This window comes from Salvelinus namaycush, chromosome 14, assembly GCF_016432855.1.
Source record: "Salvelinus namaycush isolate Seneca chromosome 14, SaNama_1.0, whole genome shotgun sequence".
Lineage (NCBI taxonomy): Eukaryota > Metazoa > Chordata > Actinopteri > Salmoniformes > Salmonidae > Salvelinus > Salvelinus namaycush.
This window is the reverse complement of record NC_052320.1, coordinates 13,454,307-13,480,470: the sequence shown is the minus strand read 5'-3', so window position 1 is coordinate 13,480,470 and position 26,164 is coordinate 13,454,307. Positions and strand designations below refer to the sequence as shown.

Genomic DNA, 26,164 nt, shown 5'->3' with positions numbered 1-26,164 from the left:
ATGAAGACAAGGAACACATGGCTTAGATCAGAGAGGAAGACAGTGGAATACAAGAGCACATGGCTGTAGGAGCAGAGAGGAAGACAGTGGAAGACAGAGCACATGGCTGTAGGAGCGAGAGGAAGACAGTGAAGACAAGAGCACGTGGCTGTAGGAGCAGAGAGGAAGACAGTGAAGACAAGAGCACATGGCTGTAGGAGCAGAAGGAGACAGTGGAAGACAAGAGCACATGGCTGTAGGAGCAGAGAGGAGACAGTGGAAGACAAGACACTTGGCTGTAGGAGAAAGAGGAAGACAGTGAAGACAAAGCACTGCTGTAGGAGAGAGAGAGACAGTGGAAGACAAGAGCACGTGGCTGTAGGAGCAGAGAGGAAGACAGTGGAAGACAAGAACACATGGCTGTAGGAGAAGAGGAAGACAGTGGAAGACAGAGCACTTGCTGTAGAGAAGAGAGAGTGGAGACAAGAGCACGTGGCTGTAAGGAGCAGAGAGGAAGACAGTGGAAGACAAGAGCACGTGGCTGTAGGAGACAGAGAGAAGACAGTGGAGACAAGAGCACGTGGCTGTAGAGCAGAGAGGAAGACAGTGGAAGACAAGACACTGGCTGTAGAGCATGAGGAAGACAGTGGAAGACAAGACACATGGCTGTAGGAGCAGAGAGGAAGACAAGAAGCACATGCTGTAGGAGCAAGAGGAAGCAGGAAGACAGAGCACATGGCTGTAGAGCAGAGAGGAAGACAGTGGAAGACAAGAGCACATGTGTGGAGCAGAGAGGAAGACAGTGGAAGACAGACCCATGGCTGTAGGAGCAGAGAGGAAGACATTGGAAACAAGAGCACAATGGCTGTAGGAGCAGAGAGGAAGACAGTGGAAGACAGAGCACGTGGCTGTAGAGCAGAGCGAAGACAGACACATGGCTGTAGGAGCAGAGAGGAAGACAGTGAGACAAGAGCACATGGCTGTAGAGCAAGAGGAAGACAGGAAGCACATTGGCTGTAGGAGCAGAGAGGAAGAAGGAAAGACAAGAGCACATGGCTGTAGGAGCAGAGAGGAAGACAAGAACACATGGCTGTAGGAGCAGAGAGAAGACAGTGAAGACAAGAGCACTGGCTGTAGGAGCAGAGAGGAAGACAGTGGAAGACAGACGCACGTGGCTGTAGGAAAGAGAGGAAGACAGTGGAAGACAAGAGCACATGGCTGTAGGAGCAGAGAGGAGACATGTAAGACAAGAGCACGTGGCTGTAGAGCAGCAGAGAAACAGGAAGACAAGAGCGCGTGGCTGTAGGACGAGAGGAAGACAAGAACACATGGCTGTAGGAGCAGAGAGAAAGACAGTGGAGACAAGAGCACATGGCTGTAGGAGCAGAGAGGAAGACAGTGGAAGACAAGAGCCGGGCTGGTAGAGCAGAGAAGGGACAGTGGAAGACAAGAGCACATGGCTGTAGGAGCAGAGAGGAAGACAGTGGAAGACAAGAGCACATGGCTGTAGGAGCAGAGAGGAAGACAGTGGAAGACAAGAGCACATGGCTGTAGGAGCAGAGAGGAAGACAGTGGAAGACAAGAGCACATGGCTGTAGGAGCAGAGAGGAAGACAGTGAAGACAAGAGCACGTGGCTGTAGGAGAAGAGAGGAAGACAGTGGAAGACAAGAGCACGTGGCTGTAGGAGCAGAGAGGAGACAGTGGAAGACAACACTGGCTGTAGGAGCGGAGGAAGACAGTGGAAGACAAGAGCACATGGCTGTAGGAGCAGAGCGTGGAAGACAGAGCACATGGCTGTAGGAGCAGAGAGGAAGACAGGGAAGACAGACACGATGGCTGTAGGAGCAGAGGAAGCAGTGGAAGACAAGAGCACATGGCTGTAGGAGCAGAGAGGAAGACAGTGGAAGACAAGAGCACATGGCTGTAGGAGCAGAGAGAAGACAGTGGAAGACAAGAACACATGGCTGTAGAGCAGAGAGGAAGACAAGAACCATGGCTTAGGAGCGAGAGGAAGACAGTGGAAGACAAGAGCACATGGCTGTAGGAGCAGAGAGGAAGACAGTGGAAGAAAAAGCACATGGCTGTAGGAGCAGAGAGGAAGACAAGAGCACATGGCTGTAGGAGCAGAGAGGAAGACAGTGGAAGACAAGAGCACGTGGCTGTAGAGCAGAGAGGAAGACAAGAACACATGGCTGTAGGAGCAGAGAGGAAGACAGTGGAAGACAAGAGCACATGCTGTAGGAGCAGAGAGGAGGACAGAACACATGGCTGTAGGAGCAGAGAGGAAGACAGTGGAAGACAAGAGCACGTGGCTGTAGGAGCAGAGAGGAAGACATAACACATGGCTGTAGGAGCAGGAAGAGACAGTGAAGACAAGAGCACATGGCTGTAGGAGCAGAGAGGAAGACAGGAACAACATGGCTGTAGGAGCAGAGAGAGACAGGGAAGACAGAGCACGTGGCTGTAGGAGCAGAGAGGAAGACAAAAGCACATGGCTGTAGGAGCAGAGAGGAAGATGGAAGACAAGAGCACATGGCTGTAGGAGCAGAAGGAGACAGTGGAAGACAAGACACATGGCTGTGGAGCAGAGAGGAAGACAGTGGAGACAAGAGCACATGCTGTAGGAGCAGAGAGGAAGACAGGGAAGACAAGAGCACATGGCTGTAGGGCAGAGAGGAAGACGTGGAAGACAGAGCACATGGCTGTAGAGCAGAGAGGAAGACAGGAAGACAAGAGCACATGGCTGAGGGCAGAGAGGAAGACAGTGGAAGACAAAGCATGGCTTAGTAGCGAGAGGAAGACAGTGGAAGACAAGAGCACATGGCTGTAGGAGCAAGAGGAAGACAAGAACACATGGCTGTAGGAGCAGAGGAAAACAGGAACACAGCTATAGGAGCGAGAGGAAGACAGTGGAAGACAAGAGCCATGGCTGTAGGAGCAGAGAGGAAGACAGTGGAAGACAAGAGCCTGGCTGTAGGAGCAGAGAGGAAGACAGTGGAAGACAAGAGCACGTGGCTGTAGGAGCAGAGAGGAAGACAGTGGAAGCCAAGAGCACGTGGCTGTAGGAGAAGAGAGGAAGACAGTGAAGACAAGACACTGGTGTAGGAGAGAGAAAGACAGTGGAAGCACAGAGCACATGGCTGTAGGAGCAGAGAGGAAGACAGTGGAAGACAAGAGCACATGGCTGTAGGAGCAGAGAGGAAGACAAGAGCACATGGCTGTAGGAGCAGAGAGGAGACGGGAAGACAGAGCACTGGCTGTAGGAGCAGAGAGAAGACAGTGGAAGACAAGAGCACTGGCTGTAGGACAGAGAGGAAGACAGTGGAAGAACAAGAGCACAGTGCTGTAGGAGCAGAGAGGAAGACAGTGGAAGACAAGACACATGGCTGTAGGAGCAGAGAGGAAGACAGGAACACATGGCTTAGGAGCAGAGAGGAAGAACGTGGAGACAAGACACTGGCTGTAGAGCAGAGAGGAGACGTGGAAGACAAGAGCACATGGCTGTAGGAGCAGAGAGGAAGACAAGAGCACATGGCTGTAGAGCAGAGAGGAAGACAGTGGAAGACAAAGAGCCGTGGCTGTAGGAGCAGAGGGAAGACAGTGGAAGACAAGAGCACATGGCTGTAGGAGCAGAGAGGAAGACAGTGGAAGACAAGAGCACATGGCTGTAGGACAGAGAGGAAGTGACAAGAACACATGGCTGTAGGAGCAGAGAGGAAGACAGTGGAAGACAAGAGCACATGCCTGTAGGAGCAGAGAGGAAGACAGTGGAAGACAAGAGCACGTGCTGTAGGAGCAGAGAGGAAGACAAGAACACATGGCTGTAGGAGCAGAGAGGAAAACAGTGGGAACAAGAGCACATGGCTGTGGAGCAGAGAGGAAGACAGTGGAAACAAGAGCACATGGCTGTAGGAGCAGAGAGGAAGACAGAGCACATGGCTGTAGGAGCAGAGAGGAAGACAGGGAAGCAACATGGCTGTATAGGAGCAGAGAGGAAGACAGTGGAAGACAGAGCACATGGCTGTAGGAGCAGAGAGGAAGACAGTGGAGAACAAGAGCACATGGCTGTAGGAGCAGAGAGGAACAGTGGAAGACAAGAGCACGTGGCTGTAGGAGCAGAGAGGAAGACAAGACACATGGCTGTAGGAGCAGAGAGGAAGACAGGAAGCACATGGCTGTATGGAGCAGAGAGGAAGACAGTGGAAAAGACACATGGCTGTAGGAGCAGAGAGGAGACAGTGGAAGACAAGACACATGGCTGTAGGAGCAAGAGGAGACAGTGGAAGACAAGAGCACATGGCTGTAGGAGCAGAGAGGAAGACAGTGGAAGACAAGAGCACATGGCTGTAGGAGCAGAGAGAAGACAAGAACACATGGCTGTAGGAGCAGAGAGGAAGACAGTGGAAGACAAGAGCACATGGCTTGTAGGACATAGAGGAAGACAGGAACACATGGCTGTAGGAGCAGAGAGGAAGAGAGTGAAGACAAGAGCACAGTGCTGTAGGACAGAGAGGAAGACAAGACACATGGCTGTAGGAGCAGAGAGGAAGACAGTGGAAGACAAGAGCACATGGCTGTAGGAGCAGAGAGGAAGACAGTGGAAGACAAGACACCATGGCTGTAGAGCAGAGAGGAAGACATGAGAGCACGTGGCTGTAGGAGCAGGAAGGAAGACAGTGGAAGACAAGAGCACATGGCTGTAGGAGCAGAGAGGAAGACAGAGCACTGGCTGTAGGAGCAGAGAGGAAGCCACGTGCCATACGCTGATTGTTCATGACCGTTTGAGACGCTGCGTGTCGAGTTGCAGGAAAAGCGGGGCCTTATCTAGGGGGAGAGGAGTCCGAGTGGGGAGGAGGAGGGAGGAGCTTGGCGTCCGTAGATCGATGGGGGGGACGCGCGTGGAATAGAGGGGTAGAAATTTTTGGAGTAGACGTGTTGATTACAGTTGACTTCTTATACAGAACAGGACTTGATTGTGGCTAGGATAGGGCACTCCTTCACAGCATGGCAGAGGTAGAGGTCCCATATGCTCTAGGGTGTGGTGGTGGCTAGATGAGGGTTTTGTGGGGTGCGACTGTACCACAGCTCTACAGAACATCCAGTCACTCTTATGTCTGAGTTCAATTGTTCCCAGCCAGCATCTCTCTTTCATTTAGCCAGTTAACACTCCCCAGAGTACTCTCAAACCAGCCTGTATGTCTCGGCTTGAACATGTCTGTGTTCGGATCCAAGAACCTCACTGCCAGTCTAAGATTTATGTAACCTCCCCACTCTTTCCAAGGACGTGGGAAATATGTGGTGTGTGTGTATATATAGCGGGAAAAAATATGATACATGCAATGTTACTGTACTAACAAAGTCCTGTTTTTTATCTTGCAGGGCAAACATTGATGAAGTGGAGACGGAGGTGGTAGAGATTGAAGCTAAACTAGACAAGGTAAGAAATATTTGTTTTAATATCTCTTTATCTTTTTAGCAATCCACAGGAAGCCTTTTCAGATATCCTACATCTCCTATTATCCCTGTAGTATAAGCCATATTATAAACTGGCTGGTTCGAGCCCTGAATGCTGATTGGCTGACAGCCGTGGTATATAAGACTGTATCACAGGTATGACAAAACTACTCTAATTACGTTGGTAACCAGTTTATAATAGCAATAAGGCACCTCAGGTTTTAGTGGTATATGGCCAACATATCACAATGGCTAAGTGCTGTGTGCAAGCACTCCGCGTTGGCCATATACCACACGTCCTATTGCTTAACTAAACCACTGTTGTCCTGCTAACTGTTGGCTTCAAGTGCTCATAGGTTTTATTTTGATAGAAAGCATGTGATACATCCATTGCAGCATATTTCGGTTATTTTTAGTTTACAGTACATCCCATCTCCTACTGCACTGTTAATGAAATGAGATTAGAGACATACAGGACTGTATATGGTAGGATTAAAGGATGGTGGTGATAGTAGCTAAAACCTCTTAACCTGCTACACTACTGCCTAGAGTGCTCAGATAACTTACACACACACACACACACACACACACACTGATTAACAAAGTGGCATGCAGCCCTCCAATCTAGACAACCTGAGTAGGACCAGTAGACTAGTTGGAGAATCCTACTATTGTACATTTCCACCCATCAGTATAACACTGTATGCTTGTTGTAAGATTGTCTTTGTTAAACCACTGAGTACTGGGTGCAACTAAAAAGGAAAGCATCATCTCACTCAGATGACTTGCTTAATGTTTCAGCAGTACAGGTTTGTGTGGACTAAACGTGACGTCGCGGGGCGGGGGAAAAAGGGAAGAGGACTGACAGCATTAGAATGCATTAGACTGGCTTTCAAAGCATTGGGTTACCCTCTAACGAGGGAGCCTGATGCTTTGGGTTATTCTCTAACGAGGGAGCCTGATGCTTTGGGTTATTCTCTAACGAGGGAGCCTGATGCTTTGGGTTATTCTCTAACGAGGGAGCCTGATGCTTTGGGTTATCCTCTAACGAGGGAGCCTGATGCTTTGGGTTATTCTCTAACGAGGGAGCCTGATGCTTTGGGTTATTCTCTAACGAGGGAGCCTGATGCTTTGGGTTATCCTCTAACGAGGGAGCCTGATGCTTTGGGTTATTCTCTAACGAGGGAGCCTGATGCTTTGGGTTATTCTCTAACGAGGGAGCCTGATGCTTTGGGTTATCCTCTAACGAGGGAGCCTGATGCTTTGGGTTATTCTCTAACGAGGGAGCCTGATGCTTTGGGTTATTCTCTAACGAGGGAGCCTGATGCTTTGGGTTATTCTCTAACGAGGGAGCCTGATGCTTTGGGTTATTCTCTAACGAGGGAGCCTGATGCTTTGGGTTATTCTCTAACGAGGGAGCCTGATGCTTTGGGTTATTCTCTAACGAGGGAGCCTGATGCTTTGGGTTATTCTCTAACGAGGGAGCCTGATGCTTTGGGTTATTCTCTAACGAGGGAGCCTGATGCTTTGGGTTATCCTCTAACGAGGGAGCCTGATGCTTTGGGTTATTCTCTAACGAGGGAGCCTGATGCTTTGGGTTATCCTCTAACGAGGGAGCCTGATGCTTTGGGTTATTCTCTAACGAGGGAGCCTGATGCTTTGGGTTATCCTCTAACGAGGGAGCCTGATGCTTTGGGTTATTCTCTAACGAGGGAGCCTGATGCTTTGGGTTATTCTCTAACGAGGGAGCCTGATGCTTTGGGTTATTCTCTAACGAGGGAGCCTGATGCTTTGGGTTATTCTCTAACGAGGGAGCCTGATGCTTTGGGTTATTCTCTAACGAGGGAGCCTGATGCTTTGGGTTATTCTCTAAATGAGGGAGCCTGATGCTTTGGGTTATTCTCTAACGAGGGAGCCTGATGCTTTGGGTTATTCTCTCACGAGGGAGCCTGATGCTTTGGGTTATTCTCTAAATGAGGGGGCCTGATGCTTTGGGTTATTCTCTAAACGAGGGAGCCTGATGCTTTGGGTTATTCTCTAAACGAGGGAGCCTGATGCTTTGTGTTATTCTCTAAACGAGGGAGCCTGATGCTTTGTGTTATTCTCTAAACGAGGGAGCCTGATGCTTTGGGTTATTCTCTAAACGAGGGAGCCTGATGCTTTGGGTTATTCTCTAAACGAGGGAGCCTGATGCTTTGTGTTATTCTCTAAACGAGGGAGCCTGATGCTTTGGGTCATCCTCTCACGAGGGAGCCTGATGCTTTGGGTCATCCTCTAACGAGGGAGCCTGATGCTTTGTGTTAGTGCTCATGATGTCACGAGTCCATCTGTTCCGTTTGACCTTGAATTATGTGTCAGGGAGGTTAGTCTGCTGCTTCACTAACATCACTGTTGGTATCCTGCAGTGGGCTCCAAATGAGCAATGACGGTGAAAAGTGCAGAATGTTTCTGTTTGACAGTATGTGAGGGTATTAGGCTATTTGGCTCGTCAGGTGTCATGATATGGTTGTTAGCATATAGTTCATACATACTGTAGCTTACATCTTCTGGTATTAACTGTTGAGTAATAAACATACGTGAGAACCATATATCAAGTGTTATATCCAAGTTACTGATATGGGTTTGAATTTGCCTCAACAATGTTAACTCTCACCAGAAGCCCAAACCACTAGTGTACTATCACAATACAAAGGGCATTACCGTACACCAACATGACTGTCAAACCACTAGTGTACTATCACAATACAAAGGGCATTATCGTACACCAACATGACTGTCAAACCACTAGTGTACTATCACAATACAAAGGGCATTACCGTACACCAACATGACTGTCAAACCACTAGTGTACTATCACAATACAAAGGGCATTATCGTACACCAACATGACTGTCAAACCACTAGTGTACTATCACAATACAAAGGGCATTATCGTACACCAACATGACTGTCAAACCACTAGTGTACTATCACAATACAAAGGGCATTACCGTACACCAACATGACTGTCAAACCACTAGTGTACTATCACAATACAAAGGGCATTACCGTACACCAACATGACTGTCAAACCACTAGTGTACTATCACAATACAAAGGGCATTACCGTACACCAACATGACTGTCAAACCACTAGTGTACTATCACAATACAAAGGGCATTACCGTACACCAACATGACTGTCAAACCACTAGTGTACTATCACAATACAAAGGGCATTACCGTACACCAACATGACTGTCAAACCACTAGTGTACTATCACAATACAAAGGGCATTATCGTACACCAACATGACTGTCAAACCACTAGTGTACTATCACAATACAAAGGGCATTACCGTACACCAACATGACTGTCAAACCACTAGTGTACTATCACAATACAAAGGGCATTACCGTACACCAACATGACTGTCAAACCACTAGTGTACTATCACAATACAAAGGGCATTACCGTACACCAACATGACTGTCAAACCACTAGTGTACTATCACAATACAAAGGGCATTATCGTACACCAACATGACTGTCAAACCACTAGTGTACTATCACAATACAAAGGGCATTACCGTACACCAACATGACTGTCAAACCACTAGTGTACTATCACAATACAAAGGGCATTACCGTACACCAACATGACTGTCAAACCACTAGTGTACTATCACAATACAAAGGGCATTACCGTACACCCCATGGTGGCGGTGGGGTATTGGTATGGGCAGGCATAAGCTACGGACAATGAACACAATTGCATTTTATCGATGGCAATTTGAATGCACAGAGATACCGTGACGAGATCCATACCTATAACGACATAAAGCGAGACCCAGATGCAGACACAGGAGGCAGATGGTTTGAGCTCTGGTATATATTATAATCCAAGGGATAGACAAAAGGCAGGTCGGGGACAGGCAAGAGTTCATAGCCAGGGCAGAGTCCAGAACGGTACAGGGCGGCAGGCAGGCTCGAGGTCAGGGGCAGGCAGAGTGGTCAGGCAGGCGGGCTCGAGGTCAGGGGCAGGCAGAGTGGTCAGGCAGGCGGGCTCGAGGTCAGGGGCAGGCAGAGTGGTCAGGCAGGCAGGCTCGAGGTCAGGGGCAGGCAGAGTGGTCAGGCAGGTGGGCTCGAGGTCAGGGGCAGGCAGAGTGGTCAGGCAGGTGGGCTCGAGGTCAGGGGCAGGCAGAGTGGTCAGGCAGGCAGGCTCAGAGTCAGTACAGACAAGGGTCAAAACCAGGAGGATGAGAGAAAGAGAGACTGGGGGAAAAACCAGGAGCTGAGAGAAAACCGCTGGTTGACTTGGCAAACAAGACGAACTGGCACAGACAGACAGAAAACACAGGTATAAATACCCAGGTGATAATGGGGAAGATGGGTGACGACAAGCAAAAGGACAGGTGAAACGGATCAGGGTGTGACAATACCAGATACTGACAGTTTTTTTTTAACCTTATCTGTGACCAACAGATGCATATCTGTATTCCCAGTCATGTGAAATCCATAGATTAGGGCCTAATGAATTTATTTCAATTGACTGATTTCCTTATACGAACTGTAAATCTTTGAAATTGTTGCATGTTGCGTTTATATTTTTGTTCGGTGTAGTAATGTGACTTGTGATCTTTCTGTGTATTCGTCAGTGTGTGGATTGGAAGAGTATTTTGGCAGCTACAGTAGATCCTGGCCTATGCTAAACCATACAGTAGATACATGAGTTGATAGATTTATCTCTGTGGTTATAACCAACAAGTCTTCACAGTTAAACACTCTGGTTTTAATTCCCCAGTCCTGGACCACATTTCCCCCTCAGTAGTGACATGCGTGTTTAGTTGCATTCTTATGTCACAGGTTAACATGTGAGAATGTCCTCCAGTACACCACACATTACCATGGGTGATACAGTATGATCCTGGTGGGGTCTAAAACCAACATGGTATGCTACAAGAGCATCTCAGTGATATAATCACATGGACGGCCCATTCAAGGTTTTTATCTCACCAGTCCATTTACAAGCCAGAGAAAGTCCCTCTACTGTACACAGTATTTAAGAATGGAATCGACTTGTATGTAGCGAGATATATAATTTGATGCTCTGTATACAGACCCTACTTTCCTCTACCTACCCCCACACACACACTCATTCTCTCTGTCTTTCTCTCTCTTCTCTCCTCCCCTAGCTGGTGAAGCTATGCAGTGGGATGATCGAGGCAGGGAAGGCGTATGTCAGTGCCAACAAACTCTTTGTGAATGGGATCCGGGACCTGTCCCAACAATGCAAGAAGGATGAGATGATCTCGGTGAGGTTCAGTTGGATCCAGAATAAAGTCTAATTTCAAGTCTATTCAACACTCATCTATTGGTTAGGTTACAGCCTCATAACCTTGTTATTGTACACACTGACTGAATATCAATCACATACTACACATACCGGTACATCTATGTTTTCTGGATATTTAAGGCTCATCACATAACTGGTCTCCCTATGTACATACTACTAAACTCAGCAAACAAAGAAACGTCCTCTCACTGTCAACTGCGTTTATTTTCAGAAAATGTAACGTGTAAATATTTGTATGATCATAACAAGATTCAACAACTGAGACATAAACTGAACAAGTTCCACAGACATGTGACTAACAGAAATTGAATAATGTGTCCCTGAACAAAGGAGGGGTCAAAATCAAAAGTAACAGTAAGTATCTGGTGTGGCCACCAGCTGTATTAAGTACTACAGTGCATCTCCTCCTCATGGACTGCACCAGATTTGCCAGTTCTTGCTGTGAGATGTTACCCCACTCTTCCACCAGGCACCTGCAAGTTTCCGGACATTTCTGGGGGGAATGGCCCTAGCCCTCACCCTCCGTTCCAACAGGTCCCAGTTGTGCGCAATGGGATTGAGGCCATCCTGTACCTGTCCTGCAGGTGTGATGTTCGGATGTATCGATCCTGTGCAGGTGTTGTTACACGTGGTCTGCCACTGTGAGGACTATCAGCTGTCCGTCCTGTCTCCCTGTAGCACTGTCTTAGGCGTATCACAGTACGGACATAGCAATTTATTGCCCTGGCCACATCTGCAGTCCTCATGACTCCTTGCAGCATGCCTAAGGCACGTTCATGCAAATGAGCAGGGACCCTGGGCATCTTTCTTTTGGTGTTTTTCCAGAGTCAGTAGAATGGCCTCTTTAGTGTCCTAAGTTTTCGTAACTGTGACCTTAATTGCCTACCGTCTGTAAGCTGTTAGTGTCTGAACGACCGTTCCACCGGTGCATGTTCATTAATTGTTTATTGTTCATTGAACAACCTTGGGAAACAGTGTTTAAACCCTTTACAATGAAGATCTGTGAAGTTATTTGGATTTTTACGAATTATCTTTGAAAGACAGGGTCCTGAAAAGGGGATGTTTCTTTTTTTGCTGAGTTTATAAAACATTTGGTTGAATGTCATGGGCTTAGCTCTACTTAATGCTTAGTCTTGGGAGTGGTTGGTGCTTTCCTGCTCTCTGACCGCATGCCTGAGTAAGTCTGTCTGTTAACCTGAATACTCTACTAATGGATTAGTCAGTGTCAGAGGAGGAATCAGGCCTGGAGTGGGGACTTACTACAGTACGTCTTGGCCAGGCTTTCAGGACCAGCGTCTCCAGTACTTTCTCCCTAAGAGCTGATTGTCCACTAACATGAAGGACTGCTAGTGCTTGGCTCCCCAATGGGTTTACCCTTATGTCTAATTCTGAGGATCAATGCTGCTCTTATTTGTAATTTTTCATTGTAAAAATATAAAAGAGCCTGGCCTCCAGTGATGTTTCCCTTAGTGTTGTTCTCTTAATGTTATACAATATGGGGGAATAAAATCCTATTTTTTACTCAAAATGTTAGTGTCAACCAGTAAAATTGACCAATTTAAACTTAATTTGACTATTTGTGTATGTAAATTAGCTACTTTCATAAATAAAATTAATCAACATTTGCACTCTTGTATTTTTATTGTGGCTCTTGGACTTGGCATGGCAGCATTAGCAAAGTGAACTGGATCTCTCTGTCTCTAATATTGTTAAAATGCTGTAATACAATATTCTGAAGCTATTGTATCTTGTTTTCCTTGCAGGAGTGCCTGGAGAAGTGTGGGGAGAGCCTCCAGGAAATAGTCAACTACCACATGGTAAGTCTCTTGTGTCTCCCCCCCCCCCCCCCCCCCTCTCTTCCACAAACTGTCCCCACATACTCCAGTCCAGATACTGTATGTCCATAGGGTCCAGGCAGCACTGAGCACAGTGATTTCATCACATCTTGAAATGCTAACATGGACAGGCATATAGGCCTCGCGAGGGTCTCCTATTCCCTTTAACGCAAGCCTGGGGGGTCAGTCTGACCTGTCTTTAAATGATTCAACATGCAGCAACATTTCATTCACAAATCATTCAATGTCTCTTTTTCTCGGTTATTTGATGGCTGTCCTGACTCTCTGTGGTTGTGTAACTATGACCATCTGCCAATCAGCACACTTTCTTGAAGGTCAATTCCACCACTTTTCAACCTGATCGTGGACTACAGGAAGCTGATTGTGTACTATAGGAAAAGTCTCATTAACATCGACAGGACTGGAGTGGAGACTGGTGGGGCAGAGACTGGGGGAGAGAGAGTGGAGGAGAGACTGGGGGAGAGAGAGTGGAGGCACGACTGGGGGGAAACAGACTGGGGGGGAAAGACTGGGGGGGAGACTGGGGGTGAGACGGGGGGGAGTGGAGGAGAGACTGCAGAGGGAGAGGTTGGGGAGGAGTTTGGAGGGGAGAGAGTGGAGGAGAGACTTGGGGGAAAGACTGGGGGAGAGAGAGTGGAGGAGAGACTGGGAAAGAGACTGTGGGAGGTGGGGGCTTATTGCCAAGTCTTAATGTAATTAAACAGTTACTTACCAGTATTTATTTGCACACATTCCCTGGATAATCAGCAGGGGTACAGCAAATGTGACCATCCAGAGCTGTGAAGCTGGAAGCTGTAGACAAAGCATTCCCATCCCCTTCACGTTCCCTGTAAGGACCAGCCAGGAGGGATTCTCTGGATCCTGGTCCAGGGGGGGGCTACATTTAGATGGGATTCTCTACGTTAGTAGAATTCCCAAGTGGGATGACAAGATCATTTATCAACTTTGCATAAATTTAACACTAAATATCTGCATGCGCCATTTCTGAAAATATGTTTTGGGGTATATTTTGTGCGTACGCAAAGTTTCTAAACGAGGTCCCTGGTCTCTTGGGCATGGTAACTGTTGATGGATGAGAGGACACAGTGGGATTCTAGCATTCCACCAAAAGCATTCCTGCAACCTTTCCATGCAGAGAGTTAGTGTTCTGGTTAGTTTATACTAGAGGTCGACCGATTATGATTTTTCAACGCCAATACCGATACCGATTATTGGAGGACCAAGAAAAGCCGATACCGATTAAATCGGCCAATTTATATATATATATATTTGTAATAATGACAATTACAACAATACTGAATGAACACTTATTTTTACTTAATATAATAGATAAATAAAATCAATTTAGTCTCAAATAAATAATGAAACATGTTCAATTTGGTTTAAATAATGCAAAAACACAGTGTTGGAGAAGAAAGTAAAAGTGCAATATGTGCCATGTAAAAAAGCTAACGTTTAAGTTCCTTGCTCAGAACATGAGAACATATGAAAGCTGGTGGTTCCTTTTAACATGAGTCTTCAATATTCCCAGTTAAGAAGTTTTAGGTTGTAGTTATTATAGGAATTTATAGGACTATTTCTCTATACCATTTGTATTTCATTTACCTTTGACTATTGGATGCTCTTATAGGCACTATAGTATTACCAGCCTAATCTCGGGAGTTGATAGGCTTGAAGTCATAAACAGCGCTGTGTTTCAAGCATTGCGAAGAGCTGCTGGCAAACGCAGGAAAGTGCTGTTTGAATGAATGCTTACGAGCCTGCTGATGCCTACCACCGCTCAGTCAGACTGCTCTATCAAATCATAGACTTAATTATTATATAATAAACACACAGAAATACGAGCCTTTGGTCATTAATATGGAAACTATCATTTCGAAAACAAAACTTTTATTCTTTCAGTGAATACTGTGAAAACTGTTCCGTATTTTATCTAACGGGTGGCATCCATACGTCTAAATATTCCTGTTACATTGCACAACCTTCAATGTTATGTCATAATTATGTAAAATTCTGGCAAATTAGTTCACAATGAGCCAGGCGGCCCAAACTGTTGCATATACCCTGACTCTGCGTGCAATGAACGCAGGAGAAGTGACACAATTTCCCTAGTTAATATTGCCTGCTAACATGAATTTATTTTAACTAAATATGCAGGTTTAAAAAAATATACTTCTGTGTATTGATTTTAAGAAAGGCATTGATGTTTATGGTTAGGTACATTCGTGCAACGATTGGACTTTTGTTAAATCACCACCAGTTTGGCAAAGTAGGCTGTGATTCGATGATAAATTAACATGCACCGCATTGATTATATGCAATGCAGGCTAGTTAACCTAGTAATATCATCAACTATGTGTAGTTAACTAGTGATTATGTGAAGATTGATTGTTTTTTATAAGGTAAGTTTAATGCTAGCTAGCAGTTTACCTTGGCTCCTTGCTGCACTCGCATAACAGGTGGTTTGTTATGATTGTTACGAAAACTTGAAATCATCCAGAATTAATCGGCCATGTCGATTAATCGGTCAACCTCTAGTTTATACAGCATTTCACTGCAAAATAGATTAAGCTAGCTAAGTACAGTAGGGGTCGGATTGCTTGGTGCAGACAGAGTGGGTGGAAAATATTTGACCTTATATGATTGGAACAAATATCCCCCTGTCCCAACATGCCTATGCTAAGTGCTGTTGTGATCTTATTGTGTATACCCTGGTGTTAGATGTCTACTGTCAGGACATACAGGATATGTGTTTTACATTTCCCTGTTCTTCTAGTCCATAGAAACTCTATCCACCACCCCTGTTTCTGTCTTGGTAGATGGATCAGTGAACCTCTCCCCAGTTGGCAGGCGACAGTCTCTCTCTCTTTCCTCATACAGGGAGCACCTGTGTCATCTTGGCCTAATTAAGACAATTTATCTCCAGCCGCTCTGCCTCCACACACACAGGCTGCTGTCACCACAAAGCAGCTACACACAGACTGCTGTCACCTCAGGCTGCTGTCACCACAAAGCAGCTACACACAGGCTGCTGTCACCACAAAGCAGCTACACACAGACTGCTGTCACCTCAGGCTGCTGTCACCACAAAGCAGCTACACACAGACTGCTGTCACCTCAGGCTGCTGTCACCACAAAGCAGCTACACACAGACTGCTGTCACCTCAGGCTGCTGTCACCACAAAGCAGCTACACACAGGCTGCTGTCACCTCAGGCTGCTGTCACTACAAAGCAGCTACACATAGGCTGTTGTCACCACAGGCTGCTGTCACCACAGGCTGTTGTCACCACAAAGCAGCTACACACAGACTGCTGTCACCACAATGCAGCTACACACAGACTGCTGTCACCACAATGCAGCTACACACAGACCGCTGTCACCACAGGCTGCTGTCACCACAGGCTGCTGTCACCACAGGCTGCTGTCACCACAGGCTGCTGTTGCCGCAAAGCAGCCCAGGAATGCCCCAGGCTGCACAACACAACCCTACCGCTGAGCTGAGCCAGGCTGGGCTAGGAAACCCCTCAGCACTTTTCTGTGTCCAGTCTACATGCACACACACACAGTGAGCAACCTGGAGGCATGTTAACTACAGACCTCTCTAGTTAAAACTCTGTGGGTTACTGACGCAGAGCAAGCAGCCACTTCAATCCTCCCCCAGGCTATCCATCAACATGTCAGATGGACATCCCATGAGGGTGTCCACTCTGTCAACCAGTAGTGTTTATGTCCAGGCCCTACAGGCCTTGTTGATAGGATTTTAATTATCCACGTGTCTGGGAGATTTCTTGGTTGCACAAGATTTCAATTCTGACTTGCTGTTTTGTGGCTTATTATCTTAGATGAGACAAAGCAGAACAATCGCCCACACACAGCGACAGAGAGAGAGAGAGATGTTGCTGTTTAGTGTTTTCCCTCTGCCTTGCCAAACTCTGCTGATTTACAGTGACAAAGGGTGGTCGGCACCCGTCTCCTAAGACACCGCTTCATTTGAGAGCGATCCTACAAACCTTTAGAAGGGCCAGAAGCATAAAAAGCAGAAGCCTAACTCTCTGATTAGCATATTTATGGCTGGTTGGATGAGGCAGACTCTCGTGTAAAAAAAAAAGAAGGAATTCCTTAGTTTGCTAATCAAGTGGGGCGCTAGATCTTGACCGCATGGGAGAAACACACTACACTTCCAACAGGAAGGACTGTCTGTTGCACTCCTCTCTCTGTCTCTCTACCTCTTTCTCTCCTTCGTTCTCTGCTCTCTCTCTCTCTCGTTATCTCACTCTCTCTCGCTATCTGTTTCTCTCACTCTTCTCTCTCTTTCTCCTTCTCTCTCTCTTGCCTTATTTGGACCCAGTGAAGTTTATAGAGTAATAAAACAGTGTAAATACCTTGTGATTTACATCAGTACTCTGTGGTTACAGCTTCTGGTCTTAATTGATCAAAATGACATGGCTCATGGTGGTGTTAGGTTTGCCATGCTGACGTATGTGGTCTTAAAGTCTTAATAAGGTTATCTTGTGACGTCATTGTAATTGTATGTTGATCCACAGGTATGTTATTTTCCGTGTACCAAGATCACTTAATGCTGTGTTCAAATCATGTGCCATAATTACTGTATGTGGTTAAGGAGGGTTTACTTTGGTCAACCCACTTTACATGGTCTCCTAAAATTCATCCCAAATCTGCTTTCTAATCCGGACACAGTCAATCTCCCAGCTGCCAATCACTCTGTCCCTCAATCAGAGAGAGGATGGGCCACCATCCACCCTACCTCTGACCTAACCCTGCTAATCGCTAAACACGGACATCAAATTCAATTGTGTTATGGGCAAAGCCAGAAAATAACAATTTGCTCTCTTCACAATGTACTGTTCTGTAGCTGTGGTAAAGATTCAATAGTGCCGTCATATTTGTACCCAAAGCCTCTCTTCACTCTCTCGCCCTCTTCCTCCCCTCCCTTTCCCTCTCTCGCGCCCTTCCTCCCCTCCCTTTTCCTCTCTCGGTCCCTTCCTCCCCTCTCTCTCCCTCTCTTGCGCCCTTCCTCCCCTCCCGCTCCCTCTCGCGACCTTCCCCCTCTCTCTCCCCTCCCCTCTCTCTCTTCCTCCACTCCCACTCTCGCTCCCTTCCTCCCCTCCCCTCTCGCTCCCTTCCTCCCCTCCCATCTCTCGCTCCCTTCCTCCCCTCCCATCTCTCTCTCTGTTCCTCCACTCCCTCTCTCGCTCCCTTCCTCCCCTCCCTCTTTTGCTCCCTTCCTCCCCTCCCTCTCTCGCTCCCTTCCTCCCCTCCCTCTCTCGCTCCCTTCCTCCCCTCCCTCTCTCGTTCCCTTCCTCCCCTCCGCTCACTCTCTCTTACTCCACTCCCTCTCTCGCTCCCTTCCTCCCTCCCTCTCTCGCTCCCTTCCTCCCCTCCATCTCTCGCTCACTTCCTCCCCTCCCTCTCTCGCTCCCTTCCCTCCCTCTCTCGTTCCCTTTCCCTCTCTCGCTCTTTTCCTCCCCTCCCTTTCCCTCTCTCGCTCTCTTCCTCCCCTCCCTTTCCCTCCCTCCCTCCCTCCCTCCCTCCCTCCCTCCCTCCCTCCCTCCCTCCCTCCCTCCCTCCCTCCCTCCCTCCCTATTTTACTGCAGCCGCAGCATGGCATGTATTGATGTGAAAGCTGAATTGTGATTATATGAACTATTATGATTGTAAAAATGAAAAACAGCAATCACTGTGAATGTCCTTAGAATAAGAGAGGAAAAGGGGGATTTTGAATGAAAGAGAGGATTTGTGGTGTAGTGTATGTGAGTGTGTTTGTCAGCACGTGTTATTCGTCTCACAATACTTGTATGTGTGGAAAGGGTGATCTCAATTTGTATTTGCATTGAATTAATTTGAGAATTCATGTTATAAATCCAGTCCTGTATCGCCCCCTGTTGGTTGAGATTGTATGTTACTGAAGGATGATCAACAGCACTGTAAAATCAGAAACCTCTCAGGATCTACATTTGTGGGCACAAAATAAGTTACATACATGCTCAAAACCTCTAACTCCACATTTGTGACCAACACATGCTAATGGACGCTCCTTTTGTGTTTCAGATTCTGTTCGATCAAGCCCAGAGATCTGTGAAGCAGCAGCTGCACAATTTTGTGAAAGAGTAAGTTTAAAACAATGTTGTCTCATGCTGTCTCTCCTAAATAACTATGTAGCTTGAGACCATTTCTCACACATCCAACGTCTCCTTGTTTGGCCTGGAAGCTTTACTGATTTATGGTGTTGGTGGACAACATCATAGGTGTGAAGCAGACAGACTATCCCCAGTCTCAGGGCCTTTTACCTGGGAAAGGTCAGGGGTTATGGTCCGGTTTCTGTCTTAACCTCCCAGGAAAAGCTGGGGTGAACTGGAAGGGAGAATAAGGAACACACGTATCTAACAAACTTCATTCTCCTTGGTGAATCTGTCAACCACAAACAGTATTGTCATTCCCAACCATGTGTTCCACTTACCCCTGTTATCTGGTCAGGTACAACTAAAGGAATCACATGAAGTGTCCCTTGTTAAACCAAATCTCACTGTCATCCCCAATTTCTCATTCTCAGGGATGTCCGTAAGTTCAAGGAGACCAAGAAGCAATTTGACCGCATGCGTGAGGACATGGAGATAGCCCAGGTGAAGAACGCCCAGGCTCCCAGGAACAAGCCCCACGAGGTGGAGGAGGCCACCGGAACACTCAGCATCACCAGGAAGTGCTTCAGACACCTGGCCCTCGACTACGTACTTCAGGTGAGACAGACAACATAACCAGAGTCATACATGGACTCAGATAGATCCCTTTGGATCCTGTAGCTCTAGAATAGAATAGAATATAGAATATAGAATATCTCAGCATGGTTATAGCTTGGCATGCCCACATGTTGTCTCCTCTGTCTCCGGACAGTTACTCAATTTGCCTCTGGGAACAGAGTGACTGATGTGGTGTGATCGCTGTAGCTTCCTCTGTCTGCAGTATGTATTGTGTCTGCCGGCACTAACGTCCTCTCTGCTCTAATTTGGAGTGTGTGTGTGTCTGTGTGATCCTGTTTGGTTTTAATTGAAAGTGGCTGAAGGCAGAGAAGGTCACGGGTGTGTCTGAAGATTTATTCTAGAGACCTCTCAAATGTAGCGCAATATCTCATTTAGGTTTGCATCGTTCTTTAAGATAGCCAATGAGCTGAATGTCTGAATTCTTTGTTTTATCCCTAAAATGCCAAATTAGTTCATATATAGAGCATCACAGTATCATGTTGATTTTTAGTTCATAACATACAACAAACTGAGAGACAGGCAGGACTGAAGGACACAAATGTCGTATATTGTTGGTCACTATACTGACAACAGTGAGGTGTATCTATTGTCCACAAGAGGGAGATGTTTCAATGCACAGTAGTATCAGATAAGACTGTTACTCACCTCTTCCCCTCTTGCAGATCAACGTCCTTCAAGCCAAGAAGAAGTTTGAGATCCTAGATTCTGTAAGTGCCCTTAACGTCCGATCCATCACTATAGAGTACAGTGCTGTAGAGTGAGTGTTTTGTTGTTTTTAAAAACACACCAATAATGTATTGCTTATATTCTCCTGTCTGTCTGTCTGTCCCCTGCAGATGCTGTCCTTCATGCATGCCCAGTACTCCCTCTTTCAGCAGGGCTACAACCTGCTGGATGAGATTGACCCCTACATGAAGAAGCTGGCTGCTGAGGTGAGCTTCACCACCTCCCTCACCATCCTCATCCAGAGCCGCAGACAGCCTACTGCTGTGCTGTTAGCCCCTAAGCCCTGCGTCCTGATTGGTATTAGATTGGTTCTGATTGGAAATATCGACCCAGGCAGAGTTGCATCACCAATGGATGCTCTGTCCGCTGCTGTGCTGTCTGTTTACATAACAGTGCATTAGCCTTCTGATTTGACTGTGGGAAACTTCTGACGTTATCTGTTAAAAGATCCCTGAATGTGCTGGGTGGTCGACGTAGCAGATACAGTGTTAGTGAAAGACTTCAGCAGCATAGTATCCTGTCAGGTGGAATACATGTACAGTATGCTGAATAGTGAAACAGACCTGAGTCAGTGCTTCATTACACAACATTGACCTCTCACACGTCATTGCGTTTGGGCTCTGGTAGTTCAAAGTGCTGTAGTCAATTGCTGAGCATCACTCTTGAATCAATCTGACTGCTATGTTGGAATTGCCCATGCTTAAAATGAAGCGCTTCCATGGATATTCCTTGGCTTAAGCTCTTCTCTACTCACACATCTCAGCTATGTGACCAACCTCATCTGAGTGTGTTTTTTTAATCTTGTTTCCAGTTGGATCAGTTGGTGATTGACTCGGCCATGGAGAAGAGGGATATGGAACACAAGCACGCCACCATACAGCAGAGGGTAAGCAAGCAGCTATTTCACGTTTCTCCCTTTCCTCTGGAAGATGGCGAGGTCTGGGTCTGGGACTGACTTTGCTAGCCTGTAGGGTATACTAAAAAACAGGATCAAGGCGTTAGCCAAAAAATAAGTTTGAAATGGGCACGATCTAATTGATTCAACAAGCAAGAACACACATCTAAGTTTCGCTTTTATGACGAACCAGAAGATCAGTAGTTATTTCTGTTTGCTTGTCAAAGTTAGCGGGCTAACTCATTGATCCTAATTTATAGTATACCCCTCTGGTTCCATACTGCAGTGGCTCCCAACTCCGTCCTTCAGTACCCCCAAAAGCACACAATTCTGTTGTAGCCTCAGATAAGCACACCTGATTAAATTTGTCAACTAATCATCAAGCCCTACATGAGTTGAATCAGGTGAGTTTATCTGGGGATACTACAAAAATGTGTGCTGTTGGGGGTACTGGAGAACTGGATTGGGGAAACACTGCCATACTGTATGTGCCATAGCCATGACTCCTCTATCGTTGCCATGCACCATACATGTATGGCTTGATAATGATGGAAGAGGTGTAGGGGACTAGGTCTAGGTCTTCTGTGAGTTGGCCATGTCTGTACTGGGGTTGGGCTGGGAGTTTGGCTGTGTTTTAGGGCACACATTACACGTCAGAGCTCCCTCCAGTCCAGTGAGTCCACCACCTGGCTCTGACTGTCTTCTGCTATGACTGGGGGATTAGGAAGGAGACGGGTGAGCGTTTTGATTAGTCTGCCTCAGAAAGGCCGGTCATTGATTTAAACTGTTAAATCAGGTGGAATGAAGTGCTTTAAGAGGCAAAAAATCCCAGTTGTGTCTACTGTAAATAACAATGCTCAGCACTTTTGGTATATGCTAGGCTAGCTAATCATTGGGATTTGTGGCCCGAACTGTGTTTTTTAAATCCAGTAAAATGCTGACAATTGAAATGTGTGTTCTCTCTGTGCAATGCTATATTTACTGACAAATGTACCTGTCTGTTTGCTGTCAGTTTTCTGTGAAACTGACAGCAAACAGACAGGTACATTTGAGGAAAAATCTAAAGAGCGTAATTTTAGTTGAGCTCTTATTAAGAACTTTCCATTTCATGACATGTCAAATGTGGGAAACAAACACATAAGGCAATAGTTCCTCAACACTCAGGAAGTCTGTCCTGTCTGTCCATATCTGTTTGTGCTGTTCTGCCAACACCTACAACAATGACCGTAGGAAAGACAGCCCAAACAGATCTGGGACCAGGCTAGTCCTGTCCTGGTTGTGAATGTATAATCCCTGGCCTGTTGACTGGGACTTCCTGAGTTCCTCATGATCTCCATATGAATGAGACACTATAGGGTCCAGTCTCAGGGTCCAGAGCCCCAGGAGCAATACTACCTCAGGAAGGATCAGTAGCCATCTGTCCATCTGCCTGCAGACCACCAGGCAAGCAGCCCTGGAAACCCCACTCACACCAGGCCACTGCCCGCAGTCTGCAGACAGACAAACAGGAGAGTGCAGAATGGATGTGGGCCCAGCAGTTATTGATCTGTTTATGCCCTGAAGACCAGTGCTTCTAAACACAAGCATCAAACTAACACATTCCACTGGCAAGTGGTAGTTTGTGTTAGTTTGATGCCTGTGAAAATTATGTCAGCATCTGATCACAGGTAAAATGTAGGCTCGTTTTAAAGAAGAGCTCAAATATCAGAGATAGTAGCTAGGTTTACATCTAGATTTTCATGTGAATATTCTAAAAACCAGTGGTATGTTTCCACCAAACTGAGGTAGTGGACACAAAATGTACTTTTTCGCTTACGTTTTCATGTACCGAATAAAAATCAAATGTTCAATTTGTGCCCATCGCCTTTTTTCAACTCCACCGATAATTGTTGCGTTAAATAGCAAATGTGCCAACTCTGGTTTTGGTACATGCGTTCCAGCCAACAATTTGCAGAAACAGTGCAGGTAGGCTTTGTGGATAGTCTACATGATGAGATTATGGATAAGAGTGAGAATATTTCTAGTTGTCAAATGGCAGTCAAGCATCGATCATCATGTCACCAGAACAAGACCCTCAACATTTATTGGAATGATCATAATTCATTTAATCTGTAGCCTAATTTAAACTGCATGGTTTCCTGAGTTGTAGTGGGAGGACCACACACCATGTCATCGTGTGACTCCAAGTTTACTTCCATATCATGGTTATTATATCAATAATACGTTTCCACCGCCATTTCTCACATAATTCATTTTACCGACACCAAAAGATCCCACCATGTCGAACAAACAAATGATCTGTCGCCATTTATAAATTGTACTGAAACTTCCTGTTTCCATCACAGCTGTCGAGATTTATTTTTATACAGTATGACTTTACTTGCATAAAAACTGTGGATGGAATGTGGTTACTGGCTTCCAGAGTCAGATGATGAGATGTTGTAGGCCAATAAGTAGGATTATAATCTGAGGTACAATGAAGCATGGAGATTATTGTATTATCACCCCCCCCCCCCCCCAATTGGTCTGCAATGCCCTCTTGCATGTTATAACGCTGCCCTCTCTCTCTCTCTCTCTCTCTGTTTCTCCAACAATGCTGCAATCTGCTCTCCCAGACCCTCATGCAGGTGAGTACATGTTTTACTTCACATGTCTGTTGCCTGCTTCTTGTGAGAGACACATGCAGACGTACAGCACAGAACAGCTCAGATGTGCCATTACGTTAGCCAACCTCTTTGAAGTTATCTTAAGCTCTAGTGTGTGGGGCTGCAGACACCTACTACAGCACACTGAGTAGTGTATATGAAGCAATCAGAACCACAGAGCTTTGTATGACTGCTAGTATGACAGATAGTATAGCATATAGTTTGTTCTGAAGTGGGTCGCTCTCGTTCTGTTCTCTTTTGTTCAGAAGTTTTCTGCTGAATGGTTCTCTGTGTGTTTTGTAGATTCCCTGAGGCAAAGAAAGGTTGAATCTTATTGATGGACTTATTCTGCAAGTGCAGATCAGTCCGGATATTGGTTCTCAATCTCATAGTATTGGGAAATGTGTTTCTTATCACACCACTTCAAGCATCATATTATATCTCAGCTAAAACATTTGATAAATCAGCAGAGGTCTTCAACAACGGGCAGCAGTCTAGCCTACATTTTCTGTGTTCTCTTGCTAAAGTCATACTCCGCTCTGAAAATGTGAAATCTCAGGGGTTTGTTTGTCCTTGTCACATTTGAACATGAGAAATAACCCTTGTGTAAACATACATGAGATAATGGGGCACCCCTGACATAGTACAAGCAGAGAGGAGAATAAAGTGCTGCCACTGTGTGACATGTACACCGGTATGACCTCTCTGGTACACAGAGCAGAGAAAGTGTTCCACTGTGTGACATGTACACCGGTATGACCTCTCTGGTACACAGAGCAGAGAAAGTGTTCCACTGTGTGACATGTACACCGGTATGACCTCTCTGGTACACAGAGCAGAGAAAGCCTGTACATGTCAAGCCCCTGAGAGGTTTTATTCATTTTTAACACTGGTTTTAATGGAGGAACTCTGTCCTGGCCAAGTTTGCCTGTGTAGTTTGTAACCACCATGCATCACTCTGGCTCTACACTACTACCGTACAATCACAGAATTCTAGGCTACTGTTCCTGTAGCATCAGCTTGTTATTGAATTAGGCTAAATACAAAATAACATTTTGGTCACAAAAAATAAATAGGCCTAATTAATTTTCAACACTTGAATATTCAGATTTCAGATATAAAATGTAATATATATTTTAAGCTATCACACGCATTAGCAGCTTTTTGCAGGACTGTGATTTATAATGGGTGGTTAGGGGAATGAGAATGTGGGAGTTATATTTCTCCAGTGTTCTGCTGTGTCTGATAACTCAGATGGGCTCGGTTCCATGGTAACTGTTTCCCATGGCAACAGAGTAGGGAGAGCTAAATGAACCAGGTGGGTTCAGGATTAGGACAGGCAGGCTGTTGTGTTGTGGGTGGGGCTAAGGCTGGTAAGGCTAATTAATGGCAGATGACACCTCAGGCATAATGGGACAAGAAGATCCTGGCTGGTTGCAGACAATAGGGGTGTAGTATGTCGCTGCAGACACACTGGCTAATCAGTGCCACCAACTGTCCTGTCCTGGCCAGGGTCCATTTGGCAGAGAGTGAGGTGCAGCCATGTATCCCTTCACCAGGTGGGTGATGAATCAGAATGTTCCTTCCCAGTCTGTTTAGTCTAGTTTAGTGTAGTCTCGGGTGTCCACCCACAGTGGGTGAAAACGCGCTTTGGTGAGGGAATTTCACTTCCTTATATTATAAAATACATTGTACCAAGACACATATGATTCTTCATGTTCTGAATCATTCAGTGGGGTTTTTCTCTGACACATCAACATTATATCCAAAAAGTCAGATTTCGTAACCTAATACATCTGATAATAACCATCGAGCTCTGTTGACATAACGGTGCAGGTTTCTCGTAATGTTTGAGGAATGGACATTTTGTGGTCGTCCTAAAAGTTGTTTCCGCGGGTCGCAAAAAGCTACATTAGCATGACACGAGCTGAATTAAATGTAAAAGATTTTGAAAATAAAAAGCTTGGTATACGCTCAGTGCTCCGTTGACATTTCAGAGATAGGAATATTGTTTTTGTGAAAAGGGAACATAACAGATTCCTAACTAAGGGATACTGAGATAGTGCTCATGATGAGAATGATGATTTTAATATCTTGCCCACTCAACATTTCAGTCAAGCAGTCTGTCTCTATCCAATATCCAAGGGAGGGGTAATGGCAGAATACGTCAATAATGGGCCTTGCTCTCTGTCCAGATGAAAGCCTGCAGAGTGTCTGAGACCCATGTAGCATGGCTCTGACCCATGTAGCATGGCTCTGACCCATGTAGCATGGCTCTGACACATGTAGCATGGTTCTGACCCATGTAGCATGGCTCTGACCCATGTAGCATGGCTCTGACCCATGTAGCATGGCTCTGACCCAGGGCTTTGATACTGAAAACTGCTACGATGAGGTGTTCCCTCTCAAAGTGAAATAAATATGTTCTAGAATTGTTCTACAACTTCTAAGAATCAGAGCAAAACCTCATGGTTAACCCCTCACAGCTCTGTAC

At 46.0% G+C, this 26,164-nt stretch overlaps 1 protein-coding gene and 1 long non-coding RNA gene across 2 annotated transcripts in view; both read left to right on the top strand.

Moving 5' to 3' along the window:
* The first annotated feature begins 4,254 nt into the window (after window positions 1-4,254).
* LOC120058853 lies at window positions 4,255-4,591 on the top strand. Its single transcript, XR_005478065.1, has 3 exons — window positions 4,255-4,303; window positions 4,456-4,458; window positions 4,503-4,591. It is a non-coding gene; the product is annotated as an uncharacterized LOC120058853 (long non-coding RNA).
* Window positions 4,592-4,960: 369 nt separating this feature from the next.
* The window catches only part of LOC120059168 (arf-GAP with coiled-coil, ANK repeat and PH domain-containing protein 3-like), a 44,167-nt gene continuing 22,963 nt past the window's right edge, over window positions 4,961-26,164 (top strand). The window contains exons 1-9 of the mRNA XM_039008013.1: window positions 4,961-5,417; window positions 10,610-10,729; window positions 12,534-12,587; window positions 18,698-18,756; window positions 19,200-19,383; window positions 20,067-20,111; window positions 20,241-20,336; window positions 20,942-21,016; window positions 23,641-23,652. Coding sequence (XP_038863941.1) covers window positions 5,274-5,417; window positions 10,610-10,729; window positions 12,534-12,587; window positions 18,698-18,756; window positions 19,200-19,383; window positions 20,067-20,111; window positions 20,241-20,336; window positions 20,942-21,016; window positions 23,641-23,652 — 789 coding nt within the window. The 5' untranslated portion in view covers window positions 4,961-5,273. The remainder of the gene's footprint in view (window positions 5,418-10,609; window positions 10,730-12,533; window positions 12,588-18,697; window positions 18,757-19,199; window positions 19,384-20,066; window positions 20,112-20,240; window positions 20,337-20,941; window positions 21,017-23,640; window positions 23,653-26,164) is intronic.